The sequence below is a fragment of the Fusarium solani genome, assembly GCF_023522795.1.
Source record: "Fusarium solani strain SB1 chromosome Unknown bctg00000000, whole genome shotgun sequence".
Taxonomy (NCBI): Eukaryota; Fungi; Ascomycota; class Sordariomycetes; order Hypocreales; family Nectriaceae; genus Fusarium; species Fusarium solani.
Window position 1 is genome coordinate 3,925,071 of NW_027072157.1, and position 18,739 is coordinate 3,943,809.

At 55.5% G+C, this 18,739-nt stretch overlaps 7 protein-coding genes across 7 annotated transcripts; 3 read left to right on the forward strand and 4 right to left on the reverse strand.

The window, feature by feature from the left end:
- Positions 1–366: 366 nt before the first annotated feature.
- On the reverse strand, positions 367–771 carry MRS44_001245 (uncharacterized protein; the record flags this gene model as incomplete). The annotated part of the gene is made up of 3 exons (XM_046274955.2): positions 367–519; positions 595–657; positions 706–771. 3 exons carry the CDS (start codon positions 769–771, stop codon positions 367–369), a joined length of 282 nt encoding a protein of 93 aa, XP_046138501.2.
- A 451-nt stretch (positions 772–1,222) lies between these two features.
- MRS44_001246 (uncharacterized protein) lies at positions 1,223–8,028 on the reverse strand (the record flags this gene model as incomplete). The annotated part of the gene is made up of 2 exons (XM_046274954.2): positions 1,223–3,478; positions 3,532–8,028. 2 exons carry the CDS (start codon positions 8,026–8,028, stop codon positions 1,223–1,225), a joined length of 6,753 nt encoding a protein of 2,250 aa, XP_046138500.2.
- Positions 8,029–8,966: 938 nt separating this feature from the next.
- MRS44_001247 (uncharacterized protein) lies at positions 8,967–10,115 on the forward strand (the record flags this gene model as incomplete). The annotated part of the gene is made up of 2 exons (XM_046274953.2): positions 8,967–9,179; positions 9,285–10,115. 2 exons carry the CDS (start codon positions 8,967–8,969, stop codon positions 10,113–10,115), a joined length of 1,044 nt encoding a protein of 347 aa, XP_046138499.2.
- Positions 10,116–10,505: 390 nt separating this feature from the next.
- MRS44_001248 (uncharacterized protein) lies at positions 10,506–11,419 on the reverse strand (the record flags this gene model as incomplete). Its single annotated transcript, XM_046280660.2, has 2 exons — positions 10,506–11,305; positions 11,362–11,419. 2 exons carry the CDS (start codon positions 11,417–11,419, stop codon positions 10,506–10,508), a joined length of 858 nt encoding a protein of 285 aa, XP_046138498.2.
- A 728-nt stretch (positions 11,420–12,147) lies between these two features.
- Positions 12,148–13,105, reverse strand: MRS44_001249 (uncharacterized protein; the record flags this gene model as incomplete). Its single annotated transcript, XM_046267435.2, has 2 exons — positions 12,148–12,810; positions 12,866–13,105. The coding sequence occupies 2 exons, from the start codon at positions 13,103–13,105 to the stop codon at positions 12,148–12,150; spliced, it is 903 nt and encodes a 300-aa protein (XP_046138497.1).
- A 954-nt stretch (positions 13,106–14,059) lies between these two features.
- Positions 14,060–15,355, forward strand: MRS44_001250 (uncharacterized protein; the record flags this gene model as incomplete). Its single annotated transcript, XM_046270472.2, has 3 exons — positions 14,060–14,120; positions 14,178–14,615; positions 14,673–15,355. 3 exons carry the CDS (start codon positions 14,060–14,062, stop codon positions 15,353–15,355), a joined length of 1,182 nt encoding a protein of 393 aa, XP_046138496.2.
- A 1,319-nt stretch (positions 15,356–16,674) lies between these two features.
- Positions 16,675–17,877, forward strand: MRS44_001251 (uncharacterized protein; the record flags this gene model as incomplete). The annotated part of the gene is made up of 3 exons (XM_065623616.1): positions 16,675–16,706; positions 17,094–17,778; positions 17,845–17,877. The coding sequence occupies 3 exons, from the start codon at positions 16,675–16,677 to the stop codon at positions 17,875–17,877; spliced, it is 750 nt and encodes a 249-aa protein (XP_065480054.1).
- Positions 17,878–18,739: the final 862 nt, after the last annotated feature.

An 18,739-nucleotide genomic window follows, 5' to 3' on the forward strand; every position in this document is an offset into this window, starting at 1 on the left:
TGTTTTTTATAGCCTCGGTTTATGGCAAGGTATCACAGGGAAAAGGGAAACGGTTTATGATGAATAGGGCAGCCAGGGAAGAAAGGCGCCCCGGAAAAGGGTTTTTGTTATGATTGTTATGATATTTCCGATCCAGGAGGATTATACCCCGATCGAGGCTCTTTTGAGAGTACGAATGAATGAGTTATGATACATAATGCCTCAGTGACTTTTCTTGTGAACGTGAGCTGACTCTCTTCCTCCAACTTTGTCACGCATCTCTGTTGTGGATTCCTCACCATCATCGCATGACAACCACCTCAGTCGTAATCATTCCTTATTGTAATCATCTATCTCATCTGGGGGTATCATGACAATCCGTGCCCATCACGCCTCTTGATTCTTCTTTATCTCGTGCTCCTCCTCCGAGTCCTCCTGGTTCTGCTTTGTTTCTCCATCACCTTCTCCTTCGCCCTCCTTGTCCATGACGTTTTCGAATTGCGACCACAGCGCCTCGACCGACGAGAATTCGTTGCCGACCTGTACAGCCATCAGCTATATGAACTTCAAAGACGACACCCTTCTAAAAGAGTGTAGAGTCAATAGAGAACTCACCGCAACAACAGCCTCGAGGGATCGGTTCAGCTTGTTGATGTTGGCGAGCACATGCTCAAAGCTCTGCCCGACCGTCAGTCCCGTCACATGTCAACAGAGCCACGCACATACCATGGCAATCTCGCCGATGAGGGCCTCTCGCTGCTGCTCAAAGTAGGTCTTTTCGTGCCCGCCCATTGCGGACGCAGACCTCGGATTGGAAGCCATCGTCAAAGTCGTCGTTGAAAGGTTGTCGCGTCTTTGTATGGAGCATGCATGATCCAAAGCGTGCCTGGGGTTGGCGGGGTTCTTAAGGTAAATAGTGGGGTCGGCTCATGCCCAGCCCAACCCAGCTCTTCAAGTTTCATGACAGAACACCAGAAGCAATCATGACAAGTCCAAGCAAGCAGTTAAAGTAAATAATAAAACAATGTTATCAATATCTAGTAAATAGGCCTACAACTCAAAATGCATACAATGCATACGCAATTCCAGATGGAATGAAACCTTGACCACCAATCCAATCCAATCCAATCAATCCACCCTCGCTGTACGCCAAATATCACACATCACGCCTTGCTGGCGGATAATATCTACCTGTGCAATCATGCTACTAAACCCTCCAATGTCTCAAGATTTTTTAAATCCTTCACCTCCGGTACTGATCCGGGTGCCTATCATACTCGTGTGGCCTCAATCCTCTCATCATATCACGAGGATCTCGTCCATCTCGTGGGTCTCGAGGATCCCGGGCATCTCTCATCTGTACATTTTGCGCCTCGTGGCCTGGGTAGCCAGGGCCTCCTGGCGGAGGTGGTCCACGGTTATCATACCCGCCCACTGGCGTGTAGCTCCGACCCGGCATATCTCTAGGGTCTCGCGGCGGAGCAGGGCCTGGGGTAGAAGCATAGCGCGGGTACGCCTGTGAAGGAGGTGGCACTGGCTCTGGTCCACGACCAGGTGGCGGGTATCGCCCTTGCATTTGATGCTGCTGTGGGGGAAGTCCACCTCCTGAGCTATAGTACGGCCCTCCCCGTCCATCGTCTCTCAGGGGCATGTGATGAGGCGGTTGCGGTGGTGGCTGTGATGGGGCCCATGATGGAGCAGGCGTCTGAGGCTTGGACGCTGGGTGCTGTGTTGGCCAAGATTGTTGCGACGGCGGCGGTTGGGAAGTGTTGGGGGGCTGTGATGGCCACCCTGTCGCCTGTGGGAGACTGCCTGGCGGCTGTTGGTGAGTTGGCGTTGGCCATCCACCATCACGGCTGCTCTGAGGAACCTCTCGCGAGCGAGACGCCGACGGATGCAGCGCGTACTGTCCACCTGGTGATGCAGTGTGAGGGGGAGGAGCTGCGGCACCGTATGACGTAGGATACCCCTGACCCTGATACATCTGGCTGGGTGGACCAGGTGGAGGATAACGATGGCCGCTCTGAGGGGAGTTTGTCCCACTCTGAGAAGTTGGCTGGTACGGATTTTGCCTGTAAAAGTCTCTCTCTGCCCCAGCAGCCTCAACTGAGACCCCGATTGAAGCCCTCGAAGCTCCCATGTGCTGGGGTTGAGGAGAATCTGTATATGTGGGCTTGAGTGAAGGCATCGCTGAGGCTCCTCCTGATGGTGCTCGTCCATAAGGTGAATATGGCTCCGGCTCCCGACGCATCTGCGAAGGCGGCGCTGGCCCCGGCCCAGGGAGAGGGCGACCCATGATTGGAGGCGGGGGTGTAGGTGAAGGCCTCATAGGCGTGCTGGCTACATCGCTGATGCGCTTGGGCGCCGCCGGCGGAGGATCATCATTGAGCAAGGCGGAAATATTGAATCCTCCCTTGCGAGGCTCCGATGGACGAGGAGGTGCCGCCACTGGAGTTGGCGTCCCTGCCTGAGGTGTCGTTGAGCCATATCCCTCCTGCAGCGAGCCAGATGATGGCCTATGTTGAAGTGACGACACGGGCCGGCTGGTGGGCGTTCCCATCTGAGGAGACCGGACCTGCGGCTGCTCGCTGAGCAAGTTCCTCACCGGCTGCGCAGGAGGCTGCTGCTGGGGCGGTTGCTGCTGCACAGGAGGAGGAGCATATGTCGGAGGTCGGCCTGGCTCTTGCGGTGGTGGTCTCGCGAGAGGCTGGCCACCAAGGCTTCCTTGCTGTCGGTGGCCAAACTGCTCGTAATGATGCGGTGGAGGGGCGACTTCCGGTTCTTGCTTAACCCGCATCGTCTGCCGCTCCGACTGGCGCGCCATTTCTCTCTCCCTCTCTCGTTCTCTTTCTCGTTGTTCCCTCTCCTGCCGCTCACGCATCTGCATTTCCGCCTTCTGCCGCTCAATTTGAGCGTTGTGCTGTTCAAATATGGCATCGGTCCGTGCCGGCTGTAGAGGCGGCTGTGCAGCAGCCAAAGGTCGCTCGCGTGGCTCTGCAACGGGAGGACCAGAGGGCGCCTTTGGAGGAAGCGGCACTCGCTGGCCTTGTTCACGCTCTCGCTCGGGGAACCCAAACTGCCGGACAGGTGCTCGCAAAGGCCGTGCGCTCGGTGACATTGCCTGAGAGACAGGCTGGGCGGCAACAGGGTGCTGTTGCATCGCCAAGGGCTGTGCTGGTGGCTGAACAAGAGGTTGCTGCACAGGAGCCTGAGCAATGGGCACGCCATAGTTGGAGAACGGCTGGCCTCGAGTAGCTTGAGCAGCCGCCTCCATCTTGGCGGCTTGGGCTGCTTCGTTGTGAAGCTCGATACCAGGAGCAACGGCAAGAGGTCGAGACGCCGCAGCTGAGTTGTCGTATCTTCTCCCACGACCTCCCTGCGATGGTTGAGGAGGATCAGGCAGCTTCTCGCCACGGTTCTTCTTCCGGTCGGCCTCTTGAACGATCGTTTCCCATTCAGCCTTGCCTTGATCCTTTTGGCGGACAAAGTAGTTTTTGACCTATTTCAAATATTAGCATCAACAAGTGTGACTCAAAACATGTGGGAACTCACCATGACAGCGGTCTTGGACCCCATGTGGGCCGCGATCCCAGTCCAGTCAGATCCAAATGAGCGCAGTAGGTGTGGGAAGTCATTAGATTCAGACACACTCCAGTAACTCGATGCTTGGGTCGGCGCCTTGCGCTCTGGCTGAGGCTGAGCCAGGTTGAATGTGGTAATGGCCGGCTGGGGTGGAGGCTCGGGTCGAAGCGAAGGCGCTGCCATAACCTCCGAGATGGAAGAGGAGGCAGCGATAGGCTGAGGTCGATCCATGGTCTGTATGGGCTGCTGCTGTTGAACAGGGAATGGCGGCTGTATTCCCGACGGCTGTTGCTCGAATTGAGTGGGGAGGCGATGAACCTCGGCTGGCGCAGGCGGTTGTGTCTCCGTGTTGAGCGCCCTCGAGTTGGACCTCGAGCGGCCCTTTCCGGGAGCTGGAGCCGCTGCCAGCGTTTGGTTCGTCTTGTGCGCTTTCGCATCTTTGTCCTTAGCTTTGCGTCCACGCTTCCTCCCATCCACCTTCTCTGGATGGTCGCCCTTAGCTGACGCTCCACGTCTGCCGGGCGTGGCAGAAGGTGTCGAGTTGTCTGTGTCCACGGCCGGTTGTTCGAAGCCCCATGTTGGTGCAGCGGCTCGCCTTGGTCGTCTTCTCTCTCCGTTTTCTCCAGTCTCGTGGTTCTCCTCCGTCTCGCCTTCGCCGTTGCCAAGTTCAGAAACGAGTGCACTAGAACGCTGCTTGCCTCGGCCACCCTTCTTGCGCCTCCTGGGTTGCTTCTTGAGCTTCTCCTTCAGGTTCAGGTCCTTCTTGTTCATGTAGTAATACTGAATGCAAGTGGAAAAGTCGCGATGAGGGATACCATCCGCCACTCTGCCCCATTGCTTTGGTGCTTCCAAGTATCGTTTCTCAAATAGCCCGGCTTCCTCTTCGGAAAAGTTGTTGACAGGCGGAAGTACGCGCCATGCTCCCACGAGCCTGTCAACAGGCGTGAAACCGGAATGGTCGAGGTATTTGATGTTGTCCTTCTCTTCTTGGGTCCAAATCATTTCAGGTATAACGGCGTCCTTATCGGTACGATATTTTTCCTGCTGCATGCGGAGCTCCCGTTCCTTTCTCTCCTCGTCCTCTCTCATAGATGCCTGTAGAACCCGCTCTAGGTCTCGTTCGGTTGCAAAACGACGACCACGGCCGCTGCCCTCGTGCTTGGGCTCCGGCGTCACCGCGCCAGTTCCATCAGCAGTCGAAGTGGAGAATTTTCCGCGACTCTTCACCGCGGCTGGGTCATTCGATGTTGTGAAATCCAGATACCGCACATATTTATCGGCGTAGATCTTGCGGTCGCGTTCTTGCTCGGCAGTCTTTTCCAGGTGCAGCCTGTCCAGGTGTTCCATGACAAAATCATAAATGCCAGGGTCCGAGTCCAAAGAGCCCATGAATTCCCTGTCTTCGTGCCATGGCTGGCAGCCAAAGTCGGGAAGGCTGTCAATCGGGGGCGTGCTCATACACTGGCGGATAGCGCCGATATTCATGAATGAATCATCCTCAGACTCTGTTTCATCGTCGTCAACTTGAGATGGTGTACTAGGAGGTTTTGATGCCGTCTCAGTTGTTTGAAGAACAGCATTGGGAGAGGGAACGGCGATAGACACAGGTTCAGTCGCCAGATGCTCGTTGGAAGTTGTCTCGGGCTTCTCGATGGGCGCTTCGCTGGTTTTTTCTGTAACCTCATCGCTCGGTTTTTGGAGTTGAGCCTCGATCGCCTTCTCGGTAGGAGGCTCACTTGGCTTGCTATCCATGGGCTTCTCGGCAGTTACTTCAACCTGTTCCTCGCGGGGGGTCTCGTTCGGCTTCTCTGGCTCAGGGGCCGGCACCTCAGCCGGTTTTGTGGCCTCATCTTCCTTCACAGCTTCTTCCACGGTAGGCAGGGCTGTCTCAGGAGCCGCAGGGGCCACTTCGGCAGTTGGTTTGGTGGTGTCCTCCATCTTCGGTTCGGGTTCAGGTTGTGGTTCGGGTTCAGCTTCAGGCTCGGGTAGGGGCGCAGGCGGCGTGGGTTCCTTCACGGGTTCCTTCACGGGCTGTTCGGGGGCCTCTTCGCGAGGCTTTTCAGTCGTCTTGTCGACGGGTTTCTCGACAGTGGCTTCGGCGGTTGTCTCAGTCGTCTTCTCGACAATCATCTCGTCGGGCTTCTCGACTGGTTCCTCCTCAATGGCCATTTCGCTCGGCTTTTCGTCCAGCTGTTCACTCGGCTTTTCGATAGGCTTCTCGATGGGCTTTTCGACGGGCTTTTCACTGGGCTCCTTGGCAGGTTCAGGCATCAGGGGCGCAGGGTCGCTCTCTGCCATGGGAATATCCACGGTTTCCACAGGCGGTTCTTCGGGCTTTCCCACACTGGCGGGGGCTTCAGGCTCATGGTCTGGCTGTGCTGGTGGTTCTGGGGTAGCCTTTGACGCAACGACAGCGTCAGTCATCTCTGTGTCCTGTTCTGGTTGCTGATCAACGGGCGTGGGCTCCTCGATCTTCTCGACAACAGGCTGATTAACCGTCTCCGGTAGTTCCTCCACCATCTTCATCAGTCCTTCACCCTCGCTGACTATTTTCACCATTGCCCCATGTGACAAGGCCGCAAACCGTGCCATAATCTGTGTGGGAAGCTTGGGTTTCTCTAGCTTACTCAGCTCAGCCTCGGTCTTTGCAATCTCCATGGCAAAATAATCCGCCATGTCTTCGTCATCGTCGGACTCGGAATTTTGTTCAGGAGGCGCTGTTTTCGGTGGCAGTGCGAATCTCACAACTGGAACGACAGGAAGCTTGCGCTTTCGCTTGGGTGCTTGCTTGGGCGGTTCTCTCGACTCTCTGATGCGCTGCTCGGTAGGTTGACCGAACCTGGGAAGACTGTCGGTTGTTGGCGACGGAACAGGTCCACCACGATGAGAATCCCTGGGAGCACTAGGAGCGTTAGTTGGCCGAGCATCCCTGTCCATTGATGCTCTCGCAGATTGAGACTCTCGCTCGGACCGGACCGTAATCTCTCCTGGTTCCGCGCTGTAATTTGATCTTGCTCGGTTGTCTATGGCCGAATAATGCGAGTCAGACTTGGCATCACTACTACGCGGTCGCCTGTCGTCATCGTGATAATGGTCATACTGTGAACTGTCGCGTCGGAGTGGTGGTCGTTGCTGGACAAAGCTCGGGGATCTCATCATCTTCGGGGAGTCGGGAGCCTTCTTCAGATTTGGGTTGATCCATTGCTTGCTGGACGGCCTTGGTGGTGGTGGTTGCTGAGCTCGGGGTCCAACTGGGATCGGAGGGCTATCGTGAAGTGACTTGGCTGGTCCAACTGGGGGCATTGGCGGCTCGTGTCCAGCCGAGGGAGGTCGATCGTTGAAAGCTCTGGGGGCGGTAGGAGGAACCTTGACCGCAGCACTTGCTGGGACGTAGCCCTCACCCACACTCAAAGCGCGACTCGGAACGGAACCAAAAGCGGGAGCTGAAGGTGCAACGGGTGGTGGCGAAACCTCTTTACTAGGAGGGCCCGAGTCGTGACCAGCATTCGCGCGTGCTTCCAACTTGTTTCGAAAGAGTTCACGGTCTCGAGGATCGCGGTCATCTCGAATATCGCGTCGGGTCTCCGGGTCGGCATATCGGTCCATTCGATCCATGCGGTCCCTTTCCTCGCGTTCCCGACCCCAGCGGCCCTCTTGAGACCTGCTTCGTGGGTAGCGATCCCCTCTGTCGTCCATATATGGTCCTCTACCCCTCCCTCGATCTGCGGACCAGTCACCTCTTCCTCTGCCACGTCCACGATGAAATCCACCGCCACGGGGATACGGTGACATGCCGAACTGAGGGTCGGACGAAGAGGATCCTGCTGAAGGGGGTCCGCCATCACGAGAACCTCTCCGAGACCTATCTGCGTCGACTCCAAGCGGTCCATCTCGATCTCGATCCCGGAAATCTCGGTTTGGTGACCTCGCACGGCCAATGGGGGAGCGACGTGACCTGAAATCCCTGGCATCGCGCCAATCTCTGTCCCTTTCGCGGTCGCGATCACGCTCGCGGCTTCTGTCATCACGGTAGCGATCCCGGAAATCCATGTCTCGATCCCGTCCACGGTCCCTACTCTCATCCCGCGTTGACCATCCACGTCCTCTACCACGCCCGCGGCCTCCTCGGAAATCGCCTCCAAACCCTCCACCGCGAGGACCACTAGGCGCATCGATTAGAGCTTTGGGGCCACGAGGAGGCTCCCTCCTCAGAGGGTCACCGAATGAGTCGCGATTGGGAGGAAAGCCGCCATTGTTGGACCGGACCTCGGAAGGGCGTCGCCTGTCGCCATCACCGTACTGTGAGGCCCTATCAAAACGGTCAGGTGAGCGGTCGCGTGGCGATCGCGATCGCTCGTATCTGGAGTATCTTGAAGCCCTAGCATAATCATTAGTATTGGATGGTCGGGGTGACGATGAACGACTGAAGCCCCGATTCCCAGCATCGATAAAGCGTCTCCGAGGCATCTGTGCAAGACGCGGCACGCTTCTCGTTGATGAGGTTGAGGAATAAAGCCGTGGAATGGTGCAGGCGAAGACGGCGAGGGTACAAACATTGCGCAGCGACCGGGTCGCGGAGACCCAAATTAAAAGGCCAGAGAAGTGATTATCAGCCCATGCACCCAAGAACAAGTCGGTACAAGCTGGAGTGAGGTGGCCAAAGTATGCTGATGAGACGGGCCGGCAAGGTTGAAACGTGGTCGAGAAGTGTTTCTGCCTCTGAACACGACAGGCTCTGGTGGAACCTTGAAGCCTCGAGGGTCTGGCTGCCCGTGTCGGCTCCGCAGAAGGGCGCGTCAGCCACAAAAGGGGAGTTTCGAAGCAGCTAAAACGTATGGTGAAGTCGCTGGTGGGTCGTCAGCCGAGTATCTGAGCTCGATACAGCAGACGAAAGCGACATGAAAGACGCAGGGCGACGGATGGAGATGCTCAACCAACTGGCGTTTTGAAGGTTGCAGGATTGAAGATGGGTCGCTGCCTCAGCCCGAGCCTGCGCCTGCTGCAAAATGGACAGCGTCGCGCGTGGCGCTTAGCCGAGAGGGACCCAGACTGGGGGTAGGGGACCGTAGGGGGACCTTGAAATGGAAAGTCTGAACCAAAACTGCCGCGAGGGGCTAGTCCTAAAGCGGATGTACCCAAATGTCTCGCCGAGCGCGTTACATGCACGCCCGCCTATTGACTGCCCGCCGGTGGGTCCCCGCCGGTTGTATGCGGAGCCGGGACGGAGAGGAGTCATGAAAAATAAAGGAAAAACGGCCGACGATCCATTTATGAACCGGGTCACGTTCTCTAGGACCGACTGCGATACTTTGACATTCCTTTAACGTTCTCTTGTCTATTCTCACTCATCCTCACGAACACGGCTCACGACTTACGACTCACAAACTCCCCTCACTCAACTTATCATGGCCTCCAACGATCATGCGCCCCCGGCAGCGGCCACTGATGCCGTCCTGGTAAAGTCTGAGGAGATGCCCAAGGACGCCCAAAAGGTCGAGGAGCTCGACTTCAACAAGCTCAAGGGCCCCATCACGGCCGAGGATCTCTTTGAGGGAATGCGTCACATGGGTTTCCAGGCTTCGTCCATGTGCGAGGCCGTGAGGATCATCAACGACATGGTTAGCTCCACCTTTTGTGGTCTTCCGAGACAAGAATACGCCATGATTTAAGGCTTGGTGGGCAAGAGAAGGGAGACTGTTGACTAACTGCTCATATAACTTCAGCGTGCTTGGCGAGACCCAGAGACGGGTGACAAGACTACCATCTTCCTGGGCTACACGTCAAACCTCATCTCATCCGGCCTCCGTGGCGTCCTCCGCTGGCTCGTCGAGCATAACCACGTATCATGCATCGTCACCACCGCCGGTGGTATCGAGGAGGACTTTATCAAGTGCCTGGGCGACACTTACGTCGGCTCCTTCAGCACACCTGGCGCAGACCTCCGCAAGAAGGGCCTCAACCGTATCGGCAACCTAGTGGTGCCCAACGCAAACTACTGTGCTTTTGAGGACTGGGTTGTGCCTATCCTTGATAAGATGCTCGAGGAGCAAGAGGCTAGCAAGGGGACCGACGACGAGATCAACTGGACGCCGTCCAAGGTCATCCACCGCTTGGGTAAGGAGATCAACGATGAGAGATCCGTCTACTATTGGGCATACAAGAACAACATCCCTGTATTCTGCCCGGCCATCACCGACGGCAGCCTTGGTGACATGCTCTACTTCCACACCTTCAAGTCCTCGCCCCTGCAGCTCAAGATCGATCTCGTTGAGGACATCCGTCGCATCAACACTATCTCTGTCCGCGCGAAGCGGGCCGGTATGATCATCCTCGGTGGCGGCGTCGTCAAGCATCACATTGCCAACGCATGCTTGATGCGTAATGGCGCTGAGTCGGCCGTTTACATCAACACTGCGCAAGAGTTTGATGGTAGTGATGCCGGTGCGAGACCGGATGAGGCTGTTTCGTGGGGTAAAATCAAGATCGGTGCCGATAACGTCAAGGTCAGTAAAAACTGGCTACCCTTTTCTAATGTATTGGTCGTCAAATACTGACAGCTCATCTCTAGGTTTACATGGAGGCGACGGCTTGTTTCCCCTTCATCGTAGCTAATACCTTTGCCAAGGATATTAGCAAATCTGCAGAGAATTGAACATCACATGGGCAATTGAACGAAAACGGTGTTTAGAAGTTGACTTCTGGGGTGATAGAACTACAAAATGGTACATCACCAATACAAAATAGCGGCGGTTTGTGCAATTTGATGTTATTCTGATGCTACTCTGAAGGCTACTCCTAGGTTTGCTACTTGGTCTACTCGTAGTAAACAACAAACAATAAGGCCCATGGTGCATCCATTCGCTAATCCAGCGTCATATCCCGAATCTCTTCAGTGTAAATCTATTCATCCAGTAGTCATAAGTCGTAAGGTGCGTAAGTTGCGTCTAGGCGGCGACATCGAGCCTCGCCTTCTTCGCCTGGGGCTCCTCGTTGTCGGCCTCGGTCTCGTCGTTCAGAGGTCGCTTGTTGGCACCAGAGGTCTCCTTTTGAGCCTGCTCTTGAGCCTCCTCCTTGGCCTTCTCGGCGGCGGCAGCGGCGGCAGCTCGTTCGGCCTTCTCCCTGGCAATCTGGCCTCGTGGGCGGTATCGACGCTTGTTGGCCTGGCGGCGCTCCTCCTTGAGTCTAGCGATCTCGGCTTCTTCTTCCTGCTGCTGGAGAATCTTGAGGGGATCGATTCGCTGGCGTCCCATAGCTCTGACGGCGGCCCGGTTTTCTTCAAGGCGAGGCCAGGGGTTGGCGACGCCGCCACGTCGGGTCATCATCCAGTTGACGACGTCGAGGCCGTCAACGGAGCCGTCAGGACGCTGGACGGCCTCGCAGCCCTGGCGCCAGAGGGCGATGCCAGAGGGATCGGGGTTGGTGATGGGGCATGGGGGCCAGTTGTCAGACATGTCGCTGTTACGCCTCTTAGAGGTCTTGGTCTTGGCGGTCGCGGCAGGCTTCTTCTTCTTCTTGTCGGAAGAGTTGTTTGGGGAAGGGTTCTTGGAGGGCTTCTGCTCGGGTGAAGAAAAAGAGTTGTTTGCGCTGACAGGAGAAACAGTCAGGGAGCTTTCCTCCGGAATCGTTTGGTGCTTCATGGCCGCCAAAACAGCAGCGGTCTCAAGGACCTTTTGATCGTCGTCGCTGGGAGACTTTGAGCCCGATGCAGATGATGATCGAGAGCCGCGAGGTAGAAGCTTAATTCCTATGCAGAATGGTGAGCGATAGTTGTGATGTGATGAGGGAGAGCGCGAGACTTACGGATTCTAGGGCGGTCGTTGTTGCCCTGGGCGGCAGCGATGTTGTTGTTGCCGGCCATTTTTGATAGAAATGCAGAAGATAGCAGTAGCTTTGTCTTCAAAAGGCAGGTTGTTGGTAGCTGGGTATCACGATCGCAGGCTCGTCGAAGCAAAGTCAACTCAGGGTTGATGCGGATGATGTTGAGATGATGAGGGTAACGATAAACACCAAGGAATCTTCGCTTTCTCGGATGATGAAAGATCAACGAGACGCTGGGTATTGATTCGTGCGAGCGATGAAGATGATAGCGAAAGGTGCAGAAAGTCGAGACGATGATGCAGAAGTGCGAGATGAAGTGATGTGGTGAGGATGGAAAGGCGCCAGGGCAGCGAGCGAGTGCAGTCAATGTGTGCGGGTGACAATAGGGTCGATTTCTATTGACCCAAAAAGGGAAGATTAGGATCAAACAAATGCCCGTTTCTGGACTTGTCGGCAGTGGTGCTCTGCCAGTGTCGACAGCTGTCAGGGTGCGAGACGGCCGGTAGGTGTTCGTGAACTCGAGATGAACGAAAACCCAGGATCTTTCAGGACGTGTACAAAAGAGGAAGATTAAATCGCAACGGGATGAAAACACGAAAAGGGATAATATATTGCTACAAGCATCAAGGTAAACAGCAGTGTTGCCTTGGTTGCTGTGGTGCGATAATGAAGCTTTTCATATGCAGTTGAGTTCAACTTTATTGAATGCTGCGGTCTCCTATTGAATCTCTACAGAGTTTTCAATCTGTTTGAAAATTCTAACAGTCCTCACGCCTCCCCAATAGTCTGTTTAAATTCGGCCAGCGCAGATGCCCAAGTTGCTGCACCATCCCCCTCGGCCCAGGAGGCCACCCGCGGAATGCCCTCAAGATCGTCCTTCATGTGATCTTCAGTCGTTGTTCCATCCAATATCGTGACCCCTTCGAGGCCAAGGACCAAGGCGTAGTACGCGGGCACTTGTGGGACTCCCGCCCCTTCTGCAACTGTCTTGACCGGTTTGGATGCTGCGAGCCGTGGGTTGGCACTGAAGGTCCAGAATGACTGGAAGACGATGCTTTGCTGTCTGCAATAAGCTCGGAGCTCTGTCTCAAATCCAGTGTCCCGATAAAAGCGGTTCTGCACGACACTCGGCTTGATGGTGGCTGCATCGTTGAGAGCCTGGAGGACAGGAAGGCTGGTGTTGGATATGCCCAGGTTACGGATCTTGTGGGGGACATAGGTTTCAAGAGTCTTCCATGCAGTGACGGTTTCGTCTATGGTTTGAAGAGGGCTGTGTAAGAGTACACTGTCAAGGTACGGCTCATGGCCTTCAATAGTGAAGAAGGCGAGCGATGACTGAACCGACTGATGGACCTTGTCGACTAGCGGTGCGTTAAGGTCATAGGGGGCATCTTCGCCCTGGTTTCCTGGTGGAGAGAACTTGGTTTGGATCTATTAACTGCGTTAGCGACTATATTCTTATTGAGTTTGAGCGAAAGTGGCATACGAAGAGGGCATCACGAGTGATGATGCCATCACCAATGGCTCTCTGAACGCCCTGGCCCACGCCCTTTTCATTGTAGTGCTTGGGCTGCCCAGCCGTGTCAATTCCCCTAAACCCATTCTTGAGGGCCGTGTATACAAGGTCCGCGCTGCGGTCTTTTTTCCAGGCAGTGCCGTAGACCAGCTTCGGCAAAGTGGTGGAGGAGCCCTTGAGGCTGAGGTCCTTTGCTAGCTTGGCGGCCATTGTGGAATGAACGTTTAAACTACTTTTCGAGCAACGGTGTCAGATGGCAGTTATCGGATCTTTCCCGTTCGTGTGAACCGTGTTCAAGATATGTCTCAGGCTGAGCGAGGTTGTCAGAGTTGAGAGTGTTAGTTCCAACACCTTGAGCCTCAGCCCAATACGGTTGCTGGCGTTGCACAATCACAATGAGTGGCCAATCGTATGTCTAATCACAAGACGCCCCATATTAAACGCCCAGTTGATCATCACAAATCATAGAAGTAAACACAAAGGCTTTCATGTCTTGTCAATATCTGTTCCAGCCGAGACAGAGTTGTTCGAAAGGATGATGCCTGTTCTACACTTGTTCCGCCCAACAACGAAAACTTGGGCAATTCCAAGTGAGAAATAGCTCGGGAAAGCTAGCAGCGAGCTGAGCTGGGCTTCCCACCTTTTCTAGTAACAGCAAGCGCCCCCAAGATGACGTCGGAGATGCGGAGTGATGCCCGTACACACACACAAGAACCCCCACCTCGAACGAAGCTCGCGCGGGGTTCTTCGCGGGGCAGACACCAGCGAGTCCAAGGGGAAACCCGTAAATCCCATCATTGACAGCTTGAAGAAGGCCTGAGTCACACCGACCCGGTTAAATATTCTGCTGATTTGGTAAGCAAGCTGAGAATTGGGACGAGTTTTCCGGCGATACTAGCCTAAACGGGTGTGCGACGCCATCGGCCGGACATGCTCAGTGAAGCAATTCCGAGTCGTCCTCCACAGGGAAGCATCCCCCTCCTCCACCCACCATCACAGCGACGGGAAGCTACTGGACATTGATTTCTGTTACCCCGCCAGAGCTGCAGCTTCAGGATAAATAAGACCCTCTTCACTCACGTCACTTTACGTGCCTCCTCTGCGAAACTGCATCTCCTTCTCCTCTTGCAAGCAACACCGTGAAGAATCGTATCTCCTATAACCATGGCTTCCTCTCCCTACACAATCCGATGGGGCATCCTGGCCACCGGCGGCATCGCCGAGCGTGAGCTACACCACTGCTTTGTCGACATACAGCCAACTTGCTAACTCTTGACGACAGACTTTTGCAAGGATCTCCTCACTGATCCTGCCGTGCGAGATGTAACCGACGTGCGCCACGAGATCGTTGCTGTCGCCTCGTCCTCCTCAGCCTCCCGAGCCGGCGACTTTATCAAGAGGATCGACGGTCCCTCCTCTGCCGCCCTGTACGGTTCATACGCTGAGCTCGTCGCCGACCCCAATGTCGACATCATCTACGTCGCTACACCTCACAGCCACCACTTCCAGAATGCCATGCTTGCTATCCAGGCTGGCAAGAATGTCCTCTGCGAGAAGGCCCTCACTGTGACTGCCTCCCAGACCAAGAAGCTTGTCGAGGCTGCCAAGGCCAAGAACATCTTCTTCATGGAGGCTGTCTGGACACGATACTTCCCCCTCAGCATCAAGGTGCGAGAGCTGATTCAGTCGGGCGCCATTGGCACCGTCTACAGAACCTTTGGTAAGCTGGCCCCCCTTAACAATGACTTGTTTGGATATAGCTAACTAACTCTCTCAGCTGATCTCTCGTTCGGCAAAGACATCGGCAACGGCAAGGTCGACTTCGACGACTCTCACCGAATGGTAAACCCCGACCTCGCCGGCGGTGCCCTGCTCGATCTCGGCATCTACTCCTTGACCTGGGTCTTCCAGTCTCTGTACCACGTCCAGCCCGAGGCCGAAAAGGAGGCCCCCAACGTTGTGGCCGCCATCAACAAGTACCACACCGGCGCCGACGAGACGACAACCATCATCTGCCAGTTCCCCAAGCACAAGACCATGGGCATCGCTACCACGAGTCTACGCGTGGGCACCGACCTCGACGGCAAGTACACCGGCGGTCCCGCCATCCGCATTCAGGGCACCAAGGGCGAGATCCAGGTGACGGGTCCCGCGTACCGGCCGACAGAGTACAAGGTGATCAAGACAGACGGCAACGGCAAGATCGAAGTGGTCCACTGCCCGATTCCTCAGGACCCCAAGCGGGACAACTGGGGACACGGCATGTTCTGGGAGGCCGACGAGTGCGCCCGATGCCTGCGTGACGGCAAGAAGGAGAGCCCTTCGATTCCTTGGTCTGAGAGCATCGTCATCATGGAGACGATGGAGAGCGCTCTCAAGCAGGGCGGCGTGACGTATCCCGAGTTGATCTCTACTGACGTCTTTGACGCCAACAGCCCCCTCAACAAGGGCAGGAGTTAGAGGAAGGCTATGAGGCCCATGCTGTAATGACGAAACGTAAAAAAGTTGGAGCAGGAATATGCTGGTGTATTAGGTAGTGAGCCTATATTGAGCGAGGCATTGAATATTACCTAGGTTATCATCATGAATAAGACAACACAACCCAGGCACCTTGCACAATATGCACAGGCTAAACAGCCCGGGGTTGGGCTATGCCGGCGCTACAAGCGGATGACCGAGATGGATGGTTCATGTCAGATATCCATGGCTAGCTTGACAGGGCTAAAGAAGAAGGGCGCTTCGAGAACAACAGCGACAGGGCAGGCATCTGACCATGATGCGTTCATCAAAGCGCCCTCCTTCCTAGCTCGCAAAAAGAAGGCTGGCCGGCCATGTGTTGTTGATTCATTACTCGTTTCAAGCCTGTGCGTAGATTCCCACGTTGCATTGACCCTGTCCTTCAGGCGCAAGGATGGCCAAAGACCGCGTGGCTCCCTCGTGGCCCGGACCGGGGAACCATTCCGCATGTTCTCGAGTCAGCGAGAGACGGTTCGGTTCGCTTGAGGAAGAGAGTCGAGGCTCCAGTCTCAGCCCGGCGGATCGGAGATGACGTGCATCTCTTGCGAGCGGGAGCACCCATGCCCACATCACATCCTCGCTCGGGCCCCTTGTCAAGAAGAGCAGGCCTCAAAGGTCGAGAAGGGTTTCATCGTGTGTGTGTGTGCGGGCGATGGAGGGGGGCGGGCGTAGAAGCACGGGAGAAGAGTTCCATCATCCATGGTTCATTTTGATGGACGGCTGGCGGAGTGGCTGATGATCCCCGTGCTCTCTCCCCTTCCTACGAATGGGGTGACATGATGCCAATGGTGATGTGATGAGCAAAAGAGAGACAGAGAGATGAGATTGTGGAGTGGATATTAATATCGCCCCTCCCCTACCTAACGTTCCCCCCTTGCTTTGAGAATCATCGTGTCCCGAGCCAGGGACCCTGAAAAAGGCAAGTGCATGTAAAAAAAAAAAGAAGATGCCTGTGCCTGAGAGCGGAGGCGGATCCGAGGTGTTCGTGACTGGGGGGCCTCGTGAAAAAGGGGACCATCCATCAAATGCAACAGGGCAGGGGGTGAACAGACGTTGTTGTTGTAACTAACTGTCTCTTGTTCATCTCATCACAGCAACAGAAGGAAGAACCTTGACCATGTAGACGTCCATCGTTCAACTCGACAACCAACCACCAACTTGCAATAACCGCTCCTCCCGCACGGTTCATATAGAGACCTCAACCGTCGAGACTCTTGAATCATGAAACTATGATAATGTCCTTGTCGCAGAGTCGCTCCATCATGGGCAGGGCCAGATCTTCAACGGAATGCATGTTCTTTCAGCCACGCGGAGCCGCCCCAGAACATTTACTCCACTAATCGGCGGGCCACAACCTAGGTACTCACACCTCCGCTAAGGAAAAAAACACCACCACGCCTGTAAGTTGCAAGAAATTAAACCCCATCTCACCAACACAACCAACAACCATATCAGACTCCAGCTGTTCCTCCAGCTCTCACACGCCCCCCTCCTCAGGCTTCTGATAAACAAGGGTCCCTGTTAAAATATCCCCCAGGAATTATGGCGAGTGGTTCGTCGGCGACGCCGGCTGGCGATCAAGGGGACGGGCCACTCGAGCAACCCAACCCTCAGCATCAACAAGGCGCCCAACCTCAGGAACCATCCGCTACAGAAGTATTCTCGCCCTCTGAGGCGGCAGAGGCCCCGAAACATACGAGGCAACCCACGTGCACGCCGTCTACGAGGCCATCGCGCCGCACTTCTCAGCTACCCGCCACAAGCCCTGGCCTCGTGTTGCCAGCTTCCTCCAAGACCAGCCGCCCGGCAGCATCGGCCTTGACGTCGGCTGTGGCAACGGCAAGTACCTGCGCGTCAACCCGGCCGTGCACCTGCTGGGCTCCGACCGGAGCCCTGCACTCGTCAAGCTCGCCCGGACCGAGCTGCGGCGGCCTCGTGCTGATGGCAAGGACGATGACCCAAGGGTCTCGGACGTCGACGTTGCCGTCGCTGATGGCTTCGCCCTCCCCTACCGGCGGGCCGCCGCCGACTTTGTCATCTGCATCGCTGTCGTGCACCACATGTCCACCCGCGCCCGCCGGCAAGAGGCCGTCGCCGCGCTGCTGGACTGCGTGATCCCCGAGGCCGGCCGCGTGCTCGTCTACGTGTGGGCGCTGGAGCAGGCGTCGAGCCGCCGCGGGTGGGACACGGGCAGTGACCAGGACAGGCTCGTCTCGTGGGTGATGCGCAAGCCAAAGGGCGAGGAGCCGGGCGGCACGTACCAGCGCTACTACCACCTGTACCGCGAGGGCGAGCTCGAGGAGGACGTCGTGGCGGCTGGGGGCAAGGTTGAGGAGAGCGGCTACGAGAGGGACAATTGGTGGGTGGTATGTAGTCGGCCGGCGGCCTGAGATGGGCACCGCAGTGCCAAAGGTGCTACAATGGGAATCAAGATCGAGTCGAGCATCCATCCACTACAAAGGTAGACTCGTAGGCGTTTGATATTCGGATACCTACTCACCGACTTGAAGTCTATTCTTCTCCCCGAGGCGAGCTCACTCCGCTCCCGCAAACGGATGCTTGCCATACACACGCACAAAGTAGGAACTGTAACTCGCCGTGACTCGACCTTTCTCATCCAAGAGTTTTCTTTTAAAGGTAATACGTAACATGAGTAACTGTACAACACTAAGATATCCACTAGTCTCCCTCTATCCTCGACATGATCTATCAAGACAATAAAAACAACAGGCTCTTCCCCTCCCTCTTCGTCAGAACCTCTCTCTCAACTCAAGACAGATGCTGTGTTGTGCAACAAATAAAGAAAACAACCTTGCATTTTCAACTCCTTTTTCCAAAGGCCACCCCCTGGCCGAGTCCCCCTGACCCCAGATGCTTTCCAACCAACCATCCATCCATCCTTCGCTTCCTCTCAAGACGCCTCTGACCCATGCAGAAGAAATAATAAACACAAACAGAATAAAACAAGGCCGTAGCTAGTAAAAAAGACAAGTCAAAGAATCGAAAACTTAAAGTCCGACGTTTTTTTCGGGATTTTTCATCGCATCAAGTCATCCTTCCCTTATTCCATCTCATCCCGTCGTCGGTTGATGCCATCCATCTGTAGATATGCTGTTGTGTAAGTCGAGTGAATATTCATCTTTGTGCCCAAGCCCACTCATTCTTTCCAGTCAACCAGATCCAATAAAGAAAAGAAATCAAGAAACAACACTCCCGGAAGACAGAGACAAGATCCTTTCTCATGTCGTTCCATGCCCATGCAGCCCATGCAGCCCATGCAGTTCCTCATATCCGTACCATCGTAGTGAAACCCATCGTCGCTCGCAG